The 19,855-nt window shown below is 44.9% G+C and overlaps 2 protein-coding genes across 3 annotated transcripts in view; one reads left to right on the top strand and one right to left on the bottom strand.

Moving 5' to 3' along the window:
* Window positions 1–2,943, top strand: part of RARS2 (arginyl-tRNA synthetase 2, mitochondrial) — a 33,084-nt gene extending 30,141 nt beyond the window's left edge. The window contains exons 19-20 of the mRNA XM_042818747.1: window positions 1,468–1,531; window positions 2,808–2,943. Coding sequence (XP_042674681.1) covers window positions 1,468–1,531; window positions 2,808–2,894 — 151 coding nt within the window. The 3' untranslated portion in view covers window positions 2,895–2,943. The remainder of the gene's footprint in view (window positions 1–1,467; window positions 1,532–2,807) is intronic.
* Window positions 2,944–3,925: 982 nt separating this feature from the next.
* SLC35A1 (solute carrier family 35 member A1) lies at window positions 3,926–19,826 on the bottom strand. 2 transcript variants are annotated; one of them, XM_042828007.1, is made up of 8 exons: window positions 19,747–19,826; window positions 17,832–18,009; window positions 11,380–11,539; window positions 10,879–11,031; window positions 9,982–10,048; window positions 6,574–6,750; window positions 6,025–6,159; window positions 3,926–4,693 (listed from the first exon to the last, which is right to left on the bottom strand). In XM_042828007.1, the coding sequence occupies exons 1-8, from the start codon at window positions 19,760–19,762 to the stop codon at window positions 4,563–4,565; spliced, it is 1,017 nt and encodes a 338-aa protein (XP_042683941.1). In that variant the 5' UTR covers window positions 19,763–19,826; the 3' UTR covers window positions 3,926–4,562. The 2 variants fall into 2 exon arrangements, with proteins under 2 accessions (XP_042683941.1, XP_042683950.1); XM_042828016.1 differs by lacking the exon at window positions 19,747–19,826 and adding an exon at window positions 18,647–18,861.
* Between the last annotated feature and the right edge of the window lie 29 nt (window positions 19,827–19,855).

Here is a 19,855-nt window from a genome sequence, read left to right as displayed (position 1 = left end):
ACGGGGACTTGTGTGACTGAACAGGACGTAGAACACCAACATAGAATTGCTGGAGAAAGTTGTGGAGTCTGTGCATGGGGGAGATCTACATAAGTTAGAAACAATGTATGAAGAGATGCATAATGTTTTTACTCTCCTGTAATCTGCTTGGTAGTGTATGACATACATACTAACTATTTTAAGGCTACTTGGTGTTGCATTCTGTGTTGTTGCTTTTTTACTTGGTAGACATATTTCTATCTAAGTAAGTTTGGAATTACTGTCTTAACTTTTACAGAATGGCTCAAGTTAAACTAGGAAAATGTTTTATTTATCTTGTTCAGATACAATACTGTAAATTAACCATGCAATCGAATGAGTCTCAGAGAATAGATTTGTATTGGCAAAAGAGAACAGCTAGGTGAAAGGACAGAATAAAAACGTACTGATGTGGAACGTTCTGCCCTCGTGGGGTCCCATCTGGAATCTGCATCCAGGTCTTGGATGTCAGGGGGAAATCTTTTACAGAGAGAATGGTGAGGTGCTGGAACAGGCTGCCCAGAGGGGTTGTGGATGCCCCATCGCTGGAGGTGTTCAAGGCCAGGTTGGATGGGGCCCTGGGCAGCCTGGTCTGGTATTGAATGTGGAGGTTGGTGGCCCTGCGTATGGCAGGGGGTTGGAGATTCATGATCCTTGGGGTCCTTTCCAACTTTGGCTATTCTGATTCTGAGGCTCCTAGCTCAGGAAGGATATGGAGAATTTGGAACAGGACTGGAGGAGGGCCACAAAGCACCTCTTCTATGAAGACAGGCTGACTGATACGGGTTTGTTCAGCCTGGAGAGGAGAAGGTTCAGGTGAGACCTGATAGTGGTCTTCCAGTACTTAATGGAAACTTGTAAGTACGAGGGAAACTTACTTTTTACAGGGATAGATATTGATAGGACAAGGGGGAATTATTTTAAACTAAAAGAGGGGAGACCTAGATTACATGTTAGGGGGAACTTTTCCAGTGGGTGAGGTGTTGGCACAAGCTGCCCAGAAAAGCTGTGGATGCTCTGTCCCTGGAGGTGTTCACGAGCAGCTTGAATGGGGCCCTGGGCAGCCTGATCTACTGGTTGGCAACCTTGCCCAGTGGTGGAACCAGATCTTTGAGGTCCCTTCCAACCCAAGCCATTCTACAATTCTATGAAATGTGAATAACGTACCTTAGCAGTGACAAGGCTTTCCAGACAGGTTCTGTTGGGGGTGGGGAACAAAATTTTTACAGGCACCGAGTTGTTTATGGTGTACCCTGACAATGTGGTGTGCCGTGACAACATGCAGGCTCCAGAAAACCATGGCCTCCCTCAGCAGGGTTGAAACAGGCTGTCAGAAGGAAGGCTGTAGTACACTGCACTTATGGCTTTCCTAGTTCTGCTGTTTTCTGTAGCCTGCAGCACTGCTCTTATAGAAAGATGTCCTCCTTTTCACCTTGCTTTCCATTTCAGCCATCTTGCAGCTGTGGCACATCAAACTCTTCCTGTGAAAGGCAGCACACCTGCACTAGCTCAGGTATGGCTCAGCATTGGCACATAGCAGGAGGGCAGCCCAGAAATGATTCTCTAGGACTTTGCTCTACTGTGTAACCAGTTGGCACAGCGTGTGCCTCCAGACTGCCCTGCAGGGTGACACCACTCTGGGATGGCAGAAGTTGCTGTTTGTGGCTGTACCTTGCAGAAGGGGCTGCTTCAAAACAGAGCAGTCCATAAAGAACACTGCTCCAAACCAAAACAACTCCCCTTCCTTCTCATCGCTTTTCATTCTGAACTTTTGAAGTAAATGTTTAAATATTTAACTTGTTAATTTCTGACAGTTTCCATTAGTACATCCATGGGAAGAGAATGAAGAGCTAATGCAACTTTTCTCCTCCCTCTTGCCACCTACATATCCCAAGTTGTCTATATTGCCATTCTAGCCAAAGCAGCGAGGCTGACAACTCCTGATGTACAGTTCCAAAACGATGCAGATTATTTTCTACTAACATCCCAGGCAGTGTTGACCACTGAAGTACTCCATGAATGCTATAACTACACTGCCTTATTTTACCTATTTCAAAAGCCGTTACCTATCTGATTTTGGTAGGAAGTCACATTCAAGTGCAGAGGTGTGTGGGGGGAGAACATTACTGTTGGCTTTGTGAAGCCCTCCATAGCTCAGCTTTGTTGCTGTAGGTGTTCCCGCCTTCGAAGATGGTTCTGTGCATTCTTGTAGAACACTAAGATGGTTCAAACTGCAAGGAACACTTCAGATCCTTGTCTTGTGAGAAGTCCTTCTCAATATCCTAGTGTGCTACCTTTTGATAGCTTTTCTTCTTTTTTTAGCAAAGTTTTGGAGCAAACCCTTCCCAAATATCCAGTCATGGAACAGCTAATAAACACTGACAGGGCAATGAAATTTTCAGAGCAGCCTCAAGCTGACAGCCTCTAATCCACGTGAAATAAGAGGATCGATATCAGCAGGGTCCTCTGTCTGTAACAGCCTGTGCTATCATGTTGCATGAAAGTTTTGCACTTTACAGTAATCATTAGTTGTTCTGTGGTCTCTCTGCCATTAGGAGGTTATGTTTCTTTTGTTGTGGTCCTTGTTTACAACTGGCATGATTAGGTTGGGCTGGACACTGCTGACAGAAAGTGTCCCTTTGACACTATCAGCAGCTGGTGTGAATTCTGCCAGTGCTGGTGTTACTTAGTGCTCAGGTGGTGTGCATTCTTACCTTTAAAAGGCTGCTGCTGCCTGCTGTGTCCTGTTCTGCAGCAAACACAAGCTAACTGTTGCTCTTGTTTTGCAGGCAAGGCTCTGTCTCTTTCAAGCCACACGCTCCGTTCTAGCCAACGGAATGAAGCTTCTTGGCATTACACCTGTAACTCGAATGTAATGAGGCTGTATGCTGTATGTGACTTCATAAAGGTTATTTTTCAAGAGAATACTTTCCTGTGAGTCACTGCTAATGGTCTTGGGTGTCTGTACTGCAGAAGAGCACATACACTACAACCGTTTGAGGGAGGCAGTGGTTGTCATAATTACTTTTTCCCATACAGTAGTAGTGCATTTAAGACACTAGGGTGGGGTAGTTCCCATAAAAGACAACTGTTCTATATTTACCTTTGTACATATAATGCATCCTTTTAGTAGAGGAAGTAGTATTACACTGTACTGCCCTAAGCAATGGAAGTTCTCCCCTTCTGCAGTTGTTGCCATTGTGTGCGTAAGCCTCATGGTAGGAGGGGTGCAGCTGCACCAGGGATTGTAACAGACCCAATTGATCAGACATTTTCATGTTGTATTGCATTCCCCCTTCACCAGATCTGTCCAGTCCTGTTCCTCTGTTACACTCACCTAATGACTGAGGTGGAGATGGGTTTGCTATGCAGCTGGTGGAGAGGAAATCAGTGCTCTCTCTTCACAATCAGAGGGGGTAAATACTGGTTGGCAATGCCAGAGCACAGTGTGGTTGCAGGCAGCTGGAACATCACACCAAAATCAGTGCAGCTGGCTGCTCCAGCCTCTGAAATGCCAGGCAGCACCCACTGCCACCAAAGGGGCTGACATACCTGAGTGGTACTTTGGCAATGTGCTCTGTCCCAAATGCACAGAACAGTCAGCAGAAGGCAGAGAGGAACACTGTAACCTCTCTCATTGGAACAGAATTTAAGTATCTTGGTTATTGCTGTGTTGAATGTGCCCCACACTGAAGTAAAACTCAGCCAGTTAGCTTAGGGCTGAAGGAATTTAAACAAGATAAAAATCTGATCAGATTTTTGCCTTCACTTTCAATTTCAACAAGTTTTCCCTAAACACAGCTAACATTTTCAGGAAGGGTTGAGCAGAGTGAGGCATCAGGGAGGGTTGGAATGATACAGCTGGCGCTCTCAAATTAAAGTCAAAGCATAACATGCACTACAGGAACTGTTTTCAAGCACCACTTTGTTATGCAAAAAGAGTTTGGAGAAAAAGTGCACAGATCATCTTCCAGTCTGACACCTCATACTCAAATGCATAAAAGAAAAAAGCATTACAAATCATCCTAAGAACACGAATGAAGTACTTTGTTCATATGATACATATTACCTAGAAGAGAAACCTCTCCTGTGACTAATCGCAGCTGCCAAATGGTTTAAGAAAAAATGCTGGCAGTAATTGCTCTTTTTAAAAGGTTTTTTTTTTTTTGAAGCTTTATGGCATTTTTTTCCCCTCCCAGGGTAAAGAAAGTTCATCAAATACAGCATAAGAACCAGTTTTCCTCCATTATATACATTATATACAGTTGAGCGTTCAGTTCCTTCATTCTGCTTTCCTTGTAAATGGAACTCCTCATTGTCCAACACGAATGAAGAACGCCTTCAGTAAGACACCCATCCAGCTCCCAGCAGGAAGGAAGCCTCAGCACCAACCACCGGTAATTCCACATGTGAAATAGAAAGAACTTCTGTTTTTAATCCATCCCCCATAAACCATTTCACAACTAGCTTAAGGCTAATTTAAAAAAATCAGTTTTTATGTTTTTAAAGTCCTTTTTTGTCTTGTCTGTCCATTTTCAAGGACATTACACAGCAACAAGTCTCTCTTTCGAACTTTTAGTCTCTGAGGGCTGGATTTTTGTGGTGTCTTGTCGAGGTAATCCATAGAGGTAAATAGAAACGCAGACCAGGAGAGCACCCAGGGTAAAGGTAATAGCTGAAAAGAGACAAAACAGTTTAAGTAAACACCTCTGTGTAAGAAGAAACTTTCAGAAGACTGAGCTCTGTAAATTATGATGTCTGAATGACAGTCTCAAAGTTAAACAGAACTAACCAGGACAACGTGCTTTTTTTAATTCACAGGACTTAAAATCACACTCTGTTACTGAAAACTCTCAAGTGTTCACAGTACCCCACAACATTTCAGTTAGTGTCACATCAGCAAGAATGGGGACATGATCAGAAAAGCAAGGGTGAAACACCTCTTGCAGTTCCAGGTGCAATCTGACAGGCTTACATTACCATAAACTTAAAAACACAGTGGATGTGTTTATGCAGCCAGCAATAACACTTTGTGTTTTCAAACCTTGGTCCACTTGAGAAATACTATTAATGAGGCTTTCATAGAAAGAACAACCAGCAGTCCAGGTTTGGTTTGTGCCCAAACAACAGAAAGGTGTTCAGTCCAGGTGAGTTCTTAAACTAGCTGCTTTTCATCACCTGATTTAAGGTGCTCTTTTTCAGTCAGCAATGGTGCACGCAATGGCATGCAAACCTTCCTTAAATTCTACCTCATTGATACCAAATCAGAACAGTGTTTTTTCCACCACCGTACCATACCAGCACTAGATTATGAGTATTGTAGGAAAACTGAAAAAAAACCACATAGTGAAAGACTAAACAGGAGCCACCGGATGCATTAACAGATACAGAACTCCTTTGTGGCTGTGGGACAACCCGAAGCAATTTGCTGTTCCCTCTCACAGATGTTTACCCACCTAAGGCACAACCCCAGGCACTGTTTGATGTGCTCTCACACACCTCTGGGCATAGCAAAGGGGAAGGTGGAAGCTGGTGCAGCAGCACGTGTAACTTAACAGGATATGGTAAAACCTGTGCTGAAATAGGTAAGGAATTACTAATTTGAGACTGGCTGTAATAAAACCAGCAAGAAAGGATAACTTCTTATCAGCAGCTTTCTAGATAAATAGCTGTATCAATATGCAAACCAAAGTGTATCAGAAAGTGATTCATCAACAAAGCTGGCTAAAGCAGCAAGGTGCTTTAACAGGAATGAACCTTTCCCCATGAAGTTATAGGATGCCTCAGAAAGAACAAACCACAAATGCAAGATCATCAGGTACCTTACTGCAACACAACACAGATTGTGTATTAGCACATAGCAGTCCTGGAGATGACCAAGTTAAAAACAGGAAAATTCAGAGGAGTTAAATACTTAAGAATGATTGCTTTGGTGTGGACTACATGCAGGTCTGCTAACAAGGAAGGAGCACATGCAATCAAATCAAATGGCAAAAAGACACTTACTTATCTGGAGACCAAAGAGGATGACTGAGGCCACAGTAGAAAGAACAATGGCTGCTGCTGCAGAAAAGCCTTTCATTATGTTATCTGTGTACTTCACAACAACCGAAGTGTAGAGGCCACCCACACTGGCAAGAACTGGAAAGCAGACAACATGTTTCTGTTACTAGAGGTGTGGTAGTTCACCCTTAAAGAGATTTGTCTTATTCTGGTCCGTCCTTAGTCTACATCACCCTAACTGGTAAGTTAACATGGAGTAAAATGGCATACCTAATGGCATCTAGATCAGATGTGACTCAACGAAAGATGCTCTGCTTGCTGCTCACTTAATTTAGACTGCTCTTTCAGTGCTATTTTAAATTGAACAAGAAAACACAATTTTCTTGAAAATTATTTAAAAATTAATCCCTAATTATTAATAATAAATAAATAAATCAAGATATAGTAAGAAACAGTGGGTCACACTGAACTTGTAGGTTCATGCAATCAGATGTAACATAAGCTAAAATACAACAAAACAATGTAACACCCCTATACCCACCAGGTACTTACAGATGACAAGCCAGACGAAGCAGGTATAGCCATAGAAAAACCCCTTCTCAAGAACTTGGGCTCCATCTGACACGTACACACCAACCAAAGTCACCACGATCCCCGATAAGTACATCTGAATATTCCTCACCCACAAGGAAGTATCTGAACTCTTCAATACCTTCTCAAAATAAACTCCTAAAAAAAATAATAATAATTCAGTAAGATCAATGAAGCATCCACCTCAGGTGATTCACAGTTGAGTGTTTCAGAGCCAGATAAGACCACTGGAATCATCTCTTACAGACCTTTCCAAGTCCCAACAGCACGTCCTGCTAACATGTCTTCCAGGCAGGACCATTTCAATGTGTATAAAACATAAAAAATAGATTCTGTTTCTCTTTACAGTTGCATCAATTGTTGATGAGCTCCATTATTCACTTTGGCACCTGGTGGTATTATATCCCCAGGACAGTATTTATAGATTCTAGCATGGCATAGGATGATTTTTCCCCCCATTGGGATAGTTAGCAATACCAAAAAAAAAAAAACAACAACCCCCAAACAAAACCCAAAACATGCAAACAACAAACAAATGCAACCATCAGCAACAAAATTAGCCACCCACAAAAGGAACTCTGCTACCCAGGTATACCTCAGCACAGAGACTCTGAGAATTCCTTTGGAAACCCAGAGTTTAGAGTGCAGATGTTCTGAAACCACAGCTTCAAAGATTACAACAGCAAACCAAAACCTATCTATGCTTTCTGCTAATTGGAGCTACAGATTGGTTTTGAGGAAATTGAGTTCATGCTAATCTGAAGCTCTTTGTCACAGTGCCACACTGATCACCACTACCTTCCCTTGCTCTCTGCGCTGCTGAAAATCCACATCTGCTTCTCCATCACTCAGGAGGTGCATGTCTGACTAAGAGGCCTCCATCTGACAGATCACTGCTAGCAGCCTCCCACCACTGCTCCCATACCAGGGCTCTGCTCATCTCTCAAACTTGCTTTGCATCCCATAGACAACCATTTGCAGGACTCAGATGACTTCCAGCTGTGAGTCCAACCAATTAAATGTTTACTGACCACTAATGCTGCCCAAGATCCAGCACACGATACAGAAAACATACGTGGAAGCAACAAAGCACAAAGAGCAGACCTATAGGTTAGATGCCCCAGACATACACTCTCCCTCCTGAAATGACTGAGTTGGCTTCAAAGAATGTCTTGCTACTCTTTAACTCATGGAAAATACAATTCAGAATTTAATACAGTATAGTGAGACTGTATGGTTAATAAATAACCTAGAACAGACACAGCTCAGGTGTTTAAGAAAAGCAACCACTTAAATATCCTACATGATTTTTTCCCAAGTTTAAGCAACAGGATAAACAAAAAACTAGTCTTGTTCATGATGGTAGCACTTAAAATAACCCAGAATATCTACCTGGAGTTTTCTGTCTGCTGAGAACGCCTACAGAGCATAACCACATGTGATTAGTTCACCAGAAATTTGGCTGAGCACAAACCATATTTTGTCACATTTTATAAAGTAAGAAAATAGAAAGAAAGCCAATGTCAGATCACTACAGTAGCTGAGACATAGGAAAGAACGAGTGCTGTCTAGGAGAAATTCTTCTTCAGTAATGTTTCACGTCATTGGTGCTGACATGTATTTGTGTATGTGTCCAAAACACTTTTGCTAGCACTGTCAGGTCCTCGAATGCTTGGAAACTGTCACAGGATCAACAGTTTGAAGAAACTTTCCTCCATCTCTCAGGGACAAAACCACAACTTTTTGGGCTTTGCTGGAATAAAGCATTCAGCATGTGAAGTCCAGAAACTGAAGGTTTATTGCCAAAGTGGCTTAACCATATTATGGGTGGGGGAAAGAAGAAGAGGAAAGGAATCTGAACAGGACTTATGTTTTAAACAAATAAAGCCCCAAGGGCAAAAGGAGCTGCATGGATGAAATCCTCTGTCTTTCTTGCTGCCTGAAAGCTACAGCTGTCAGTGAGGAAAACACCCAGCTGCAATCCTTTTGCAGGAGCAAAAAGCCGTATGTGTCTCTAAATCCTCAAGAGTAGCCCTCGCCAGCCCTTCAAAGGGTCTGAATGTGGGGAGGCACAGCTGTCCACCCACCTCATCAGAGAAACCTAGAGTGGTAGAAGGCTTTGAGTGCTTCACTGTGAATGCCCATCTCCTGGCTTGGGAACATCTGTGGAAATCAGTACACTTTGAAACTCCCAGATAAAGTTGTTTGAGCTCTACCAAGTCTTATTTACCCTTTCTAATTCAAAATTTCCATTTCAGTGAAAAGACACCAAACAAGAATCAAGCCCTCCTCCTTTTCCCCTTTGCCAGCTAGAAAGGGTTTGATGAGTGACAAGCATGTCTGCACAGCACAAAACCATTCTTGCGTGATTATATGGCAATGAAGATGTTTTCTTACAGAAGGAGAGGGAAGCACCTAATCTACAGCCAAGAAAACATGCACCTCTGAGGCAAGTTTCAAATAGAATTGCACTACTCTGAGTAGAAATGTGGTTTGAAAATAAAGCAACATAACAAAAGTATTTAGTTTATCCAGCCCTCCTGCTACTCTCTTCCTTTCTGCTTTACTTGTGCTTCATCTCAGTCAAATTTATTCCCCACGACTACAGCAATCTGTATTTGAAGGCTGAGCTTCCAGACAAATTTGGTAAGAAGCTCAGTTCCTCTTCTTAAAAAAAAAACAAGTTTTTCATCATTTTTCAGCTGTTCACTGTAAAACCAAGTTTATAATGCTGATTAGTTGTACTGACTAAGTCATTATAGAGCTCCCCTTCATAATATTCCAAGCATTTGAAAGGCTCTTCTGCTTGCAAAGCAGCCTTCTAAGTTGCATCACATAAAAACAATAACATGTGCTCCTAGCCATTTGTTTCTGCAACTGGAGTAATCACATAACAAGCCTGGTTTGTAAGTAATGCAAGGACTGCAAGGTAATTACAGGAGGGAATAAAGAGGGAATACAGTTCTTTTTTATCTTATAACCAGCAAAGATAGCTTACAGAGTACAGTAGAACAGAACAGTTGGCAACTTCAGAGATAACTGAAAGCTAAAGCACATTAACAAGGGCGTTATCCAAAAGCCTCTGGAACACTGACAGCCACGGGGCATGAAGCACCTGGAAGCCTGTTCCAGTGTCTGGTCACCATCACAGCAAAGGAATTTTTCCTACTGCCCATTCTGACCCCCCATCCCTGGTGTGGCTTTGTGCCATTCCTGTCTTCTGTCAACACAGAACGTACACAGTGTAAATGATGCCATTCCCAAGTGTCCTACTGATGTAGAATGTACATAACAGAGAACATTCTGGTTTAAATATCATGAATTATTCAGTCACATCTATGAGAACTGCATACAGAAATAATACTTTACCTGCAAATCCCGAACATAGCACAGCAATACTTATGGCTCCAAACCCTAGCCATGGATTCTGCTCCACCTGCAACATCAACCATTATTTTTAAAAGGATGGAACACTTCAGTAATCTACAACAATCCATTCAGAGCTATTTCACTAACGCTGATGATCAACTAAGACCTACAAGACAGCAGGCACTTGTTTCTTCCTCTGAGAGATTAGCTCAGTGCCCTGCAGGGTGTGTTAAATGCCATACCCACACCCAAAAGGCACTGGAGTTTCACTCCTAACTCCATGAGGGATCAATTCCACTCTCTGCTCCAACAATTACAATGCTGCCAGTGCTAAGTGCTGCAAACAGCATTGCTCAGATATTCCACTGATGGTGCACTACCATTACGCAGATTATGATGATGGCAACTTACACTAATTGTAGCAATTGCTTGCCTTTCCAACAAGACTGGAGCAGTACCACAAGCTTGTCTGCACTGGTCCACAGCAAATGATCAAACTAGTGTTTAAGTTTTGGAGGAGGTGGCTGGAAAGAGGAACTGGATACCGGTGGGTGGAATGTAACAGACACTGCTTTGATCACAGAATCACAGAATGGCCAGGCTTGACCTCAAGAATCTTGAGTCTCCAACCCCCTGCCACATGCAGAGCCACCAACCTCCACATTCAATACCAGACCAGGCTGCCCAGGGCCCCATGCAACCTGGCCTTGAACACCTCCAGGGACGAGGCATCCGCAACCTCTCTGGGCAGCCTGTGCCAGCACCTCACCACTCTGCCTATTAAGAACTTCCCCCTGACATCCAACCTAAATCGATTCCAAGACGACGTAAGGTAACGAACAAAGCATAAAAGGCACTTTATTCTTCATCACAAAGTGGCAAAACGTCAGCTCTTACCTGCACTTTGGTAGCCTGAGCAGGCTTCCACTGAACAAGAATAACGCCGCCACACAGCATGAAGACAGAGAACCACTGCATCTTGCTAAGGGTACGGTTCAGCATGAGGACTGTGCATAACGCCGTGCAGGGGATCTTCAACTGGTACGTCACCTACAGACAGCATACAGCATTCGGTTTCATGAGCTCCTCCAATGCAGAACAATACAACAGGAACCACAAAATGACATTTTATATTTGTTGATTCCCCACAGATCCGTGGGGTTTTGTACTGTTTCTAACGACAACAACGTAAACTGGAAATGACTCCAGCAAAGAATGGGTTATCACTACAGCAGCGCGCTCTGAATGCAGCACAGCACCAGTCAGCTTTTAGTTTAGCCTTCTTAAGGCTGATCGCAGCCCCGGGTGCCAGGCAGACAGACAGCTCACACGCACACCTCATGACACTGTAGAGAGAAATGGATTTGTAGAGCAGCTGCTTATGACAATGTGCATTACCTGGTAGACTGCTGCATCCAAGTTGCTAAGAGCCACAAAAGCCATATTGTTTTGGACAGCGTACACCAAAGATGGAACACTTAATTTTAGCAATTCCTTGGGACTTCCAAAGACATTTTCTTTTAATGATGTTATTAACCTTGCCAGGCTTCCCGATTCTCTGCAAAAGGAAATAAGAGTATAACTGAGGGCCATCCCAGGCAGGTATCTGAAAACAGAAATCAAACCAAGAAATCTGTTGGGAAGACTGAGCAAAACTTGTGAGGTTATCATAGAATGGCCTGGTTGAAAAGGACCACAATGATCATCTAGTTTCAATCCCCCTGCTATGTGCAGTGTCACCAACCACCAGACCAGGCTGCCCAGAGCCACATCCAGCCTGGCCTTGAATGCCTCCAGGGATGGGGCATCCACAACCTCCTTGGGCAACCTGTTCCAGTGCATCACCACCATCTATGTGAAAAACTTCCTCCTAATATCTAACCTAAACCTCCCCTGTCTCAGTTTAAAACCATTCCCCCTTGTCCTATCACTATCCACCCTTGTAAACAGTCGTAAGGGTTATCTACAAGAATAAAACTAGTAAAAGTGAAGAAAAAGTGAAGACTCCATTTGGGAATCAGGTTAAATGCATTAACATCCTGGATAACAGCCACTGTAAGCAGTGGAACAAGTATCTAAGTATACAGGCAGTGGGACAGAAGGCTGACACCCCTTTCTGGGAGCTCTATTAATATGTGTGTCACATCACATGTCTGCAGTTTTCCAGATTCACTTTAAAATGGACCTCACTGTAAAGAAAGAAAAAAAAAAAAAGGATTATACCCTTCCTTTATACCCTTCCTTGTACTCTGCAGTGAAACACCTCTCACTCCTCAGCCAGCCTTGGTCTCCTCTCCTCACTCGAGCTGAGAGAGCGGCAAGAGCTGCACCCACTCACACATGTGACCTGACCAGACAGGGCAAGGTGTGCAGCTCCCTACTGCCCTGCAGGCAACAGGAAAGAAAGGGTCACATTTTGTGGCTGCCCCTTTCTGCAGCTTGTTCCTCAGCCTGTTGGAAGGCTGCCCTCTGCATCGCTACATCTTCCTTATTAGTTGCACAAGGGCATGACTTTTCCTTCTTCCTTGTCACCGCAGCTCACCGCCTCCAGTTCTCAGCTCTCCCAAGCCCCACACTTCCTGTTTGCCATTCTTCTTCCATTTGCCATGGACAAATACCAATGTGCAAAATCACTTCTGCTCCACCCCAACTATACCACAGACCATTCACCTTGAATCCTTGTACCGCTCTTAAAGTTAACGCTCCTTTTGCCTCCCTTACAAACACACACATTCATCATCCACCTGCTCCAAACTCCAACTATGTACAATCTGTGTGTTCCAGGTTCGTGAAATCATGGAATCACAGAATGGCTGGGACTGGAAGGCACCTTAAAGCCTGCCCCGTTCCAACCCCCTGCCATGGGCAGGGCTGCCCCCCACCAGCTCAGGCTGCCCACGGCCCCATCCAAACTGGGCTTGAGCATCTCTAGAAATGGGGCACCTACAGCTTCTCTGGACAGCTGTGCCAGCACCTCACTGCCCTCTTAATATCCTCTCTTTTAGTCTAAAGCCACTCCCCCTTATTCTGTCACTATCTGCCCATGTAAAACATTGATTTCCCTTCTGTTCATAAGCTTCCCTCAAGTACTGGAAGGCTGCAATGAGGTCTCACCAGAGCCTTCTCTTCTCCAAGTCAAACAAGCCCAGCTCCCTCAACCTTTCTCCATAGGAGAGGTGCTCCAGCCCTCTGATCATCTTTGTGCCTCTGGACCTGCTCCAACAGCTCTACATCTTTCTTATCTTTCTTATGCTTGTTCCTTCCTCAGCCACCTTATTCCTGCATATTCTCCATTCCTGACAAACCTGACTGCTCCTGGCATTAAAGGAAAATAAAAGTATGGATTTATTTCAGTGAGAATAGGCTGGAGCACTTCTTATACAGGCAGCTGCAAGGGATTCTTTTCTCATTCTCCCACAACAGAGGAGCTGCAAAAACCAGCACCAGGGAAGTACAATTTCTGAAGAGAGGTGAGCACAACTTTGTACACTCCCTCACTGTACAAGTGAGGTCTCTTGCAAAGCTCCTTCCTAACTGAGTGGGAAACTTTGCTTGGGACAGACTTGCTGACACTGAGCATGGCACAAAGCTATCTTTTGCAAGACATGCCTGGCCACAGGGACAACCACAGACAGATTTACAGACAAGCAGTACTTCAAGTCTGCAGTATCAAGATGGGAAGAGTACATGCCAGTGCACCATGGTTAACTGCACTAGCTAAGGAACTGCATGAAACATTATGAGTCACCAACATTATAGGCAGACTTGTTGGTTTATTTATTCTCCAGTGAATGTACGATATTGCCTGGCATTAGGAGATAAGAAAACTCAAAGCCAAGTACAGCCAGATTGAAGTGCTGCTGTTCCAGATATCTAGTTCTAAAGAACCGTGTTTGAAAGGCTGTGGCAGCCTGGTAAAGGTCCTACTGATTGGAAAAGGAGAAACATAACCCCTATTTTCTAGAAGGGGAAAAAAAAGAAGATCCAGGGAACTGCAGACCAGTCAATCACAACTCTGTGCCTGGTAAGATCATGGAGCAGATCCTCGTGAAGGCCCTCCTAAGGCACATGGGAAAAAAAGATGAGGTGATTGGTAGTAACCAATAAGTCATGCCCTTGATGCTATTTCATACCCGGACTTGTGCAAAGCATTTGACACCGTCCCACATGACATCCTGATTGCCAAATTAGAGAAAAATGGACTCGATGGATGAACCACTCACTGGATAAGGAATTGGCTGGACGGTCGCACTCAGAGCTGCAGTCAGCAGCTCAACGTCCAAGTGGAGACCGGCAATGAGTGGCAGTCCACAGGGATCAGTGTTGGCAACGGTGTTATTTAACATCTTTGTAGGTGACAGGGACAATGTGATTGAGTGCATCTTCAGCAAGTTTGCAGATGACACCAAGCTGAGTGGTGCAGTTGACACACCAGAGAGAAGGGATGCCATCCAGAGGGACCTGGACAGAGAGGTGGGCCCATGCCAACTTCATGAAGTTCAACAAGACCAAGTGTAAGGTCCTGCAGCTGGGTCACAGCAATGCCAAGCACAGATACAGGTTGGACAGAGAAGCCCTGAGGTTGAGAGCAGCCCTGAGGAGAAAGATCTGGGGCTGGTGGTTGATGAGAGATTCAACATGAGCCAGCAATGTGTGTTCGCAGCCCAGAAGACCAACTCCATCCTGTGTTGCATCAAGTGTGAAGCATGTCAAGGGAGGTGATTCTGCACCACTACTCTACTCTCATGACACCCCACGTGGAGTACTGCAACCAGTTCTGGGGTCCCCAAAACAAGGACATTTGCTGTTGTAGCAGGTCCAGGGAATGGCCAGGAAAGTGACTAGAGGGCTGGAGCACCTCCCCTGTGAGGACAGGCTGAGAGAGTTGGGGCTCTTCATCCTGGAGAACAGAAGGCTCTGAGGAGACCTTATAACGGCCTTCTAGTACTTGAAAGGGGCCTACAGGAAAGCTGGGGAGGGACTTTTTACAAGGGCATGTAGCAACAGGACAAGGGGAAACAGCTTTAACTGGAAGAGGGTAGATTTAGACTAGGTATTAGGAGCAAATTCTTTACTGTGAGAGCAGTGATACACTGGAACAGGCTGCATGGTGAGGTTGTGGATGTCCCCTCCCTGCAAGCCTCCAAGGCCAGGCTGGATGGGGCTGTGAGCAACCTGGTCTAATGGGAATTGTGCCTGTCTGCAGCGAGGGTTGGAACTACATGATCTTACAGGTCCCTTCCAACACAAACCATTCTATGATTCCATAATTAGCACACCCACATATATATAGTTCCACTCTGTAAGACTAGGAAGTTAGAAAATATCATATGGTATCAATTGACAGAAGTCATTACTAAGATAAGTGGTTGAACAAGAAAATAACATTTAAACAACACCTGCCTCTGTCCCCACCTATATTCAGTAAGTTAGCTGAGCATCTGTTCCAAGACAAACCACAGCAGCAAGAGCTACTTATGTCCACTTAGACTTCTGGCACGGAACTTCATCAATGAAGAACAACAGATGCCCAGTAAGCAGTTCTTTTTTTTCCACTGCAGCTGTTGAGAAGAAGTAGTACTATATTATAGCTCATCTTTGGGGTGGGTTTGCTTTCTGGAGCATGTCTTAACCGAGAATCTCTGACTCAAATTACAAAAAGGCCATGTGAAAAGAGATTTAACCACAAAAGTAACAGCAAAAAAGAATTTTTAAAAAGCCTTTTCTATGTATAGTTTATAATGCAAAACAATGTGCCCAAAGATGTATGTTGCAAAATAAGTAAAATAGAAAATGATCCAGCTTGATCTCAATATTCTAGACATCTATCTACATTTGACTTTAAAAATGTATTCTGTTCTCTACAGAGGCCTGAACAGTTAACAGATACTAACAGAAATTAGTTCTGCATTAAGAATACTCAGTTGTTAAAAAAAAAAAAAAATAATGTTAACACTGTTGTTTGCAAATGAGCTCTTCCTGATCCATTACTAGGAAATTATGTACCACCCAAGAACATGGACAACATCATTACCAAATGGCCAGCTGGACTTGAAATAAATACGAGGAGTCTTTTCCCATAACTGTACAGTTGAGTAAATAATTACACAGGTTAAAGCATCACAACCCTCCCTTCTGAAAGACAATCCTATGACTTCATTCATTCAATATGCTTTGCAGGAGAAACCCAAGAAAGCAAACACAGCAGAAGTGTAGCATAAGAACGTGTAAGAAAACAAACTGCAGCTGGAACAAAGCAAAAGTCACACTGCAGTATCCTGTGTACTGAGGTTGTCAGGCTGGATGTTTCAAAAAGAAAAGGGAGTGGGATGGATCCAACCAAACTGAACACGGTGATTTAAGTGGCTATTAAACTACAAAGGCACCTTGCCTTGAGGGAGACAAATTGGTTAGAACTCTAAACCTGGAGGAGGCCATCAGGCAGGCACTGCAGGAAGCCGTGCTGGAACTGTTCAACATATTCATAAGTGGTCTAACAGGGGACATGACCGGGATATTGCTGACTATATGACATTATACATGGTATCCAAAACAGAACTTTCAGTAGCTGCTGAAGGGTTTCTCAATGCACCAAGCAGAATTCACCAGTTCTTCTGCTACATGAGAACCAGTTCAGTTATATGGACAGCAAAGGATGGTATCCAGACCAGCCAGCAAGTAAGACATCCCACCAGGAAGAGGTGAGCAAGGCCTGATGGACACTGCTGGTGGTGGTGCTGTTCATTATCTCCCTCTCTTAACCATGGAGAAAACAAATAAATAGCTGACCGGATCAAAATAGATATCTTAACTTTCAAAAAGCTTAGTTGGTAACATTAATCCCATTTTAAATGGCAAATAAAACTCAGTTACCAAAAAACTGAGAAATAATCCTAAGAGATGACGTCCTCAAAACAGAGCAACCATCTTGAAAGTTGCTACTGGCACTTAGAAAAAAGATGCGAGCAGCTCTCCTGCACGTCAGCCCACAGCTCAGCTGTGTTCCAAGGCTTCTTCAGAAAGGAACTGACACCAAGCCAGGGAGTACCTCTACTCCCCTGCACCGTGCAACAGCACGTTCACACCTTGAGTGCTGCACACAGCTCTGGATCTTGGTTCAAGGAATGTAGTAATACCAGAAAAGCTGTCAGAAAGGGTACTAGCATGATCACACATAAACCAAACTAAGGCTCACTGGCTTAGAAGAATACAAGAAAAATGAAAAACAATACAGACGTGAAAACAAAAATGGCAAACATGAAGAGGGAAAGATCAGTCATGATGGCTTTCAACACAGGATGACAGAATACAGTGAAAATACTAGCAAAAGCGTTCATAAAATAACTACTTTTTCCATTTACTGTGTAATGATATTGCAGAACTCATTTCACAGGCACACAGAGATGAACAGGTGGTATTACAGAAGGACCACTGGTCACTGTAGTCTTTTAGCTTTGACTCCCTATATTAACAGAGAGACAAGACATCTTTCTGTAACACAGCTTGGGCAAATTTATGAGTAGGAACACGACAATTTTACATAATTCAGTATTCCATGGCTCAGCCACACTACACCAAAATTCTACAAGACTGGTTGCAGATAACCCATGCTGACATTTTGAACCTACTCCAAAGCACACAAATACAGAAAACAGGCAGACAGGACACACCTGAACATCATGCTGTTTACAAAGAACTTGCAGCTGAGGAGGACTCGAGCCCTGCCCCACACTAAGAGGACTTTGCAGTGTGACCCCCCACTCAGACACAGCTTCACCTCAGTAACTGAGAGGTGAGATGAGTAGAAGTGGTTGGTTTTTCCACACGCCCATTGGCATCCCCACACTCACCTAGCCAAGATACCCACGCTGAGGAACAGCTTGATGACTTCAGTGATGCACACAGCTGTAGTTGAAAAGTAGAGCTCTGCCCCCACCGTCCTGGTGTAGCGCAGTGCCACGGTGTATGTGGCAGCGACCAGGGTCATCACTGTGAGGCAGTACAGCTTGTACAGCAGGCTGACATTTTCTGAAAGGAAACAAAGACAACACCTCAGCATGCCCCTCACTTCAAGAACAGAAATAGGAATAGAACAGAAATAGCATCCTACAACTGTAGGACTGTACTAAAGTCTACTGCAGCAGCGTACAGTAATATCATGTCGTGAAGTGCTTCGTGTACAAAGTCTAAGATCAATTTTAAAGTCTCTTCTCAGACTCTCACGTGTCTGACAAAAAGATATCCTCCTACCCTAATAATCAGAGAATCATAGAATCACCAAGGTTGGAAAAGACCTAAAAGATCATCCAGTCCAACCGTTTATCTACTAAGTCTTCCTGTGCTCTCTCACTCTTCAGCTACACTCATGCCAAACAGCAGCCCATCCGCTCTGTGTCCTATTTGGGGGTCAGGCACCAACAGTGCTGCAGATTGGTAAAAACAAAGAGAGGGAAGTGCTCAGCATCAGCAAAGCAGGAAACACATCTCAAAAACCCGATGGCAGCATTCTCCTCCGTCTTACTTTCCACCAAGGTTAGATGGAGGTGTTTCCTCAGAACGGCGATAGGACTTCATACAAAAGGCCTTCTTGGAAAATCACTCGCCATAGAAAACAAGATGTTCTGTCTGTTCAGCTAAATTCAGCCATGCAAGGACTACTTATTACCTGTGGCCAGATGACGCCAGTTTTTACGGTGTCAGAGAATGGCAGAGAAAACAGTGCCGACTCCACGTGGGGTTTCTCTGTGTGAAAGCACCACCTCCAACTCAAGAAATCTTGCAAACGTGGCGTGACTACAGAAGCATTTTGCAAATGAGCACATTATTCCCTGCTCTGAATGGCATCATGGGGGCGACGGCCTTTCTGCAGTAACTGTTGGGGCATCATCCATCACATTCTGGATATCCTACAGAAATGTGGCTTAATTGGTGTAAGTTTACATTCCCTTTCTGATGAGCTGAGCCATGGGATAGGCTGGGGGCAGCTCTGTAATGGCTTTATTCACATAGAGAAGGGGATGAACTGCTGAACCCACCACAGCCAAAGCTGTGATTCATTCCTCCTTTTGCATAACACTTTCGCGAGGTACAGTTAACGCCTCCAGCTCCCGCAACAGCTTAAATCAGCTGCTTCCTTACAGATACGATCTCCTCCAGGTCAGTAACCACATCTGAAGGGCACAGCGATTAGAGGGCCCAGCAGCGCCTGGAGATGGGCTGAGGGCTGACCCCACGAGTCACCCGCCCGGCCCCAGCAGCACAGCTGACACACACGTGTGCTCCTCGCAGCGCTCCTCCGAAACGGCGCCGACACCGACGGCCGGACCCTTTGCATTTCAAGCTTTTTACGTCTCTAGAATCTAAGCCCACGCAGCACCGAACCAACGTTAAATGCAGCGTTTCCTTATAACCGCCTCTCTAAAAAAATAACAGCTTGCGAACCCTCGCTGAAACCAAGCGCAGCGAGACGCCGTGAGCTGACGGCGCCGGGCAGCCCCGCGTCTCCCCAGCAGGGCGCTCCGGCACAGCGCTCCCACACGGCCGGGCCGGGCCGCCCCCAGCCGAACCCCGAGGCTCTGGCGAGGCCACTGCCTCCCTGCCGGCCGCGGGGAAAGCGCCGAGCGGAGCCGCGCCGCTCACCCAGAGCGCGCCCGGCCCTCCCGCGCCCCTCCTCGCGGGTCGCGCTTCGTCTCGCGAGGGCGGGGTCGGCCCCCTCCTCCTCCTCCTTCCCCCCCTCCGAACCGCGGTACCCCGCAGCGCGCTCACCCTTCGGAGGCGACATGGTGCCGGCAGGAAGAGCCGCCGGGCAGCAGCTGCCCGCCGCACCCCGCCCCTCCTCCCATTCACCATAGAGAGCCGCGCGGCCGCCTAGAGC

The sequence above is a fragment of the Centrocercus urophasianus genome, unplaced genomic scaffold, assembly GCF_019232065.1.
Source record: "Centrocercus urophasianus isolate 14NV4802_14NV808 unplaced genomic scaffold, USGS_Curo_1.0 seq_10, whole genome shotgun sequence".
NCBI classification, from domain to species: domain Eukaryota; kingdom Metazoa; phylum Chordata; class Aves; order Galliformes; family Phasianidae; genus Centrocercus; species Centrocercus urophasianus.
Note: the sequence above shows the minus strand (reverse complement) of the source record. Positions and strands in the feature narration are given on the sequence as shown.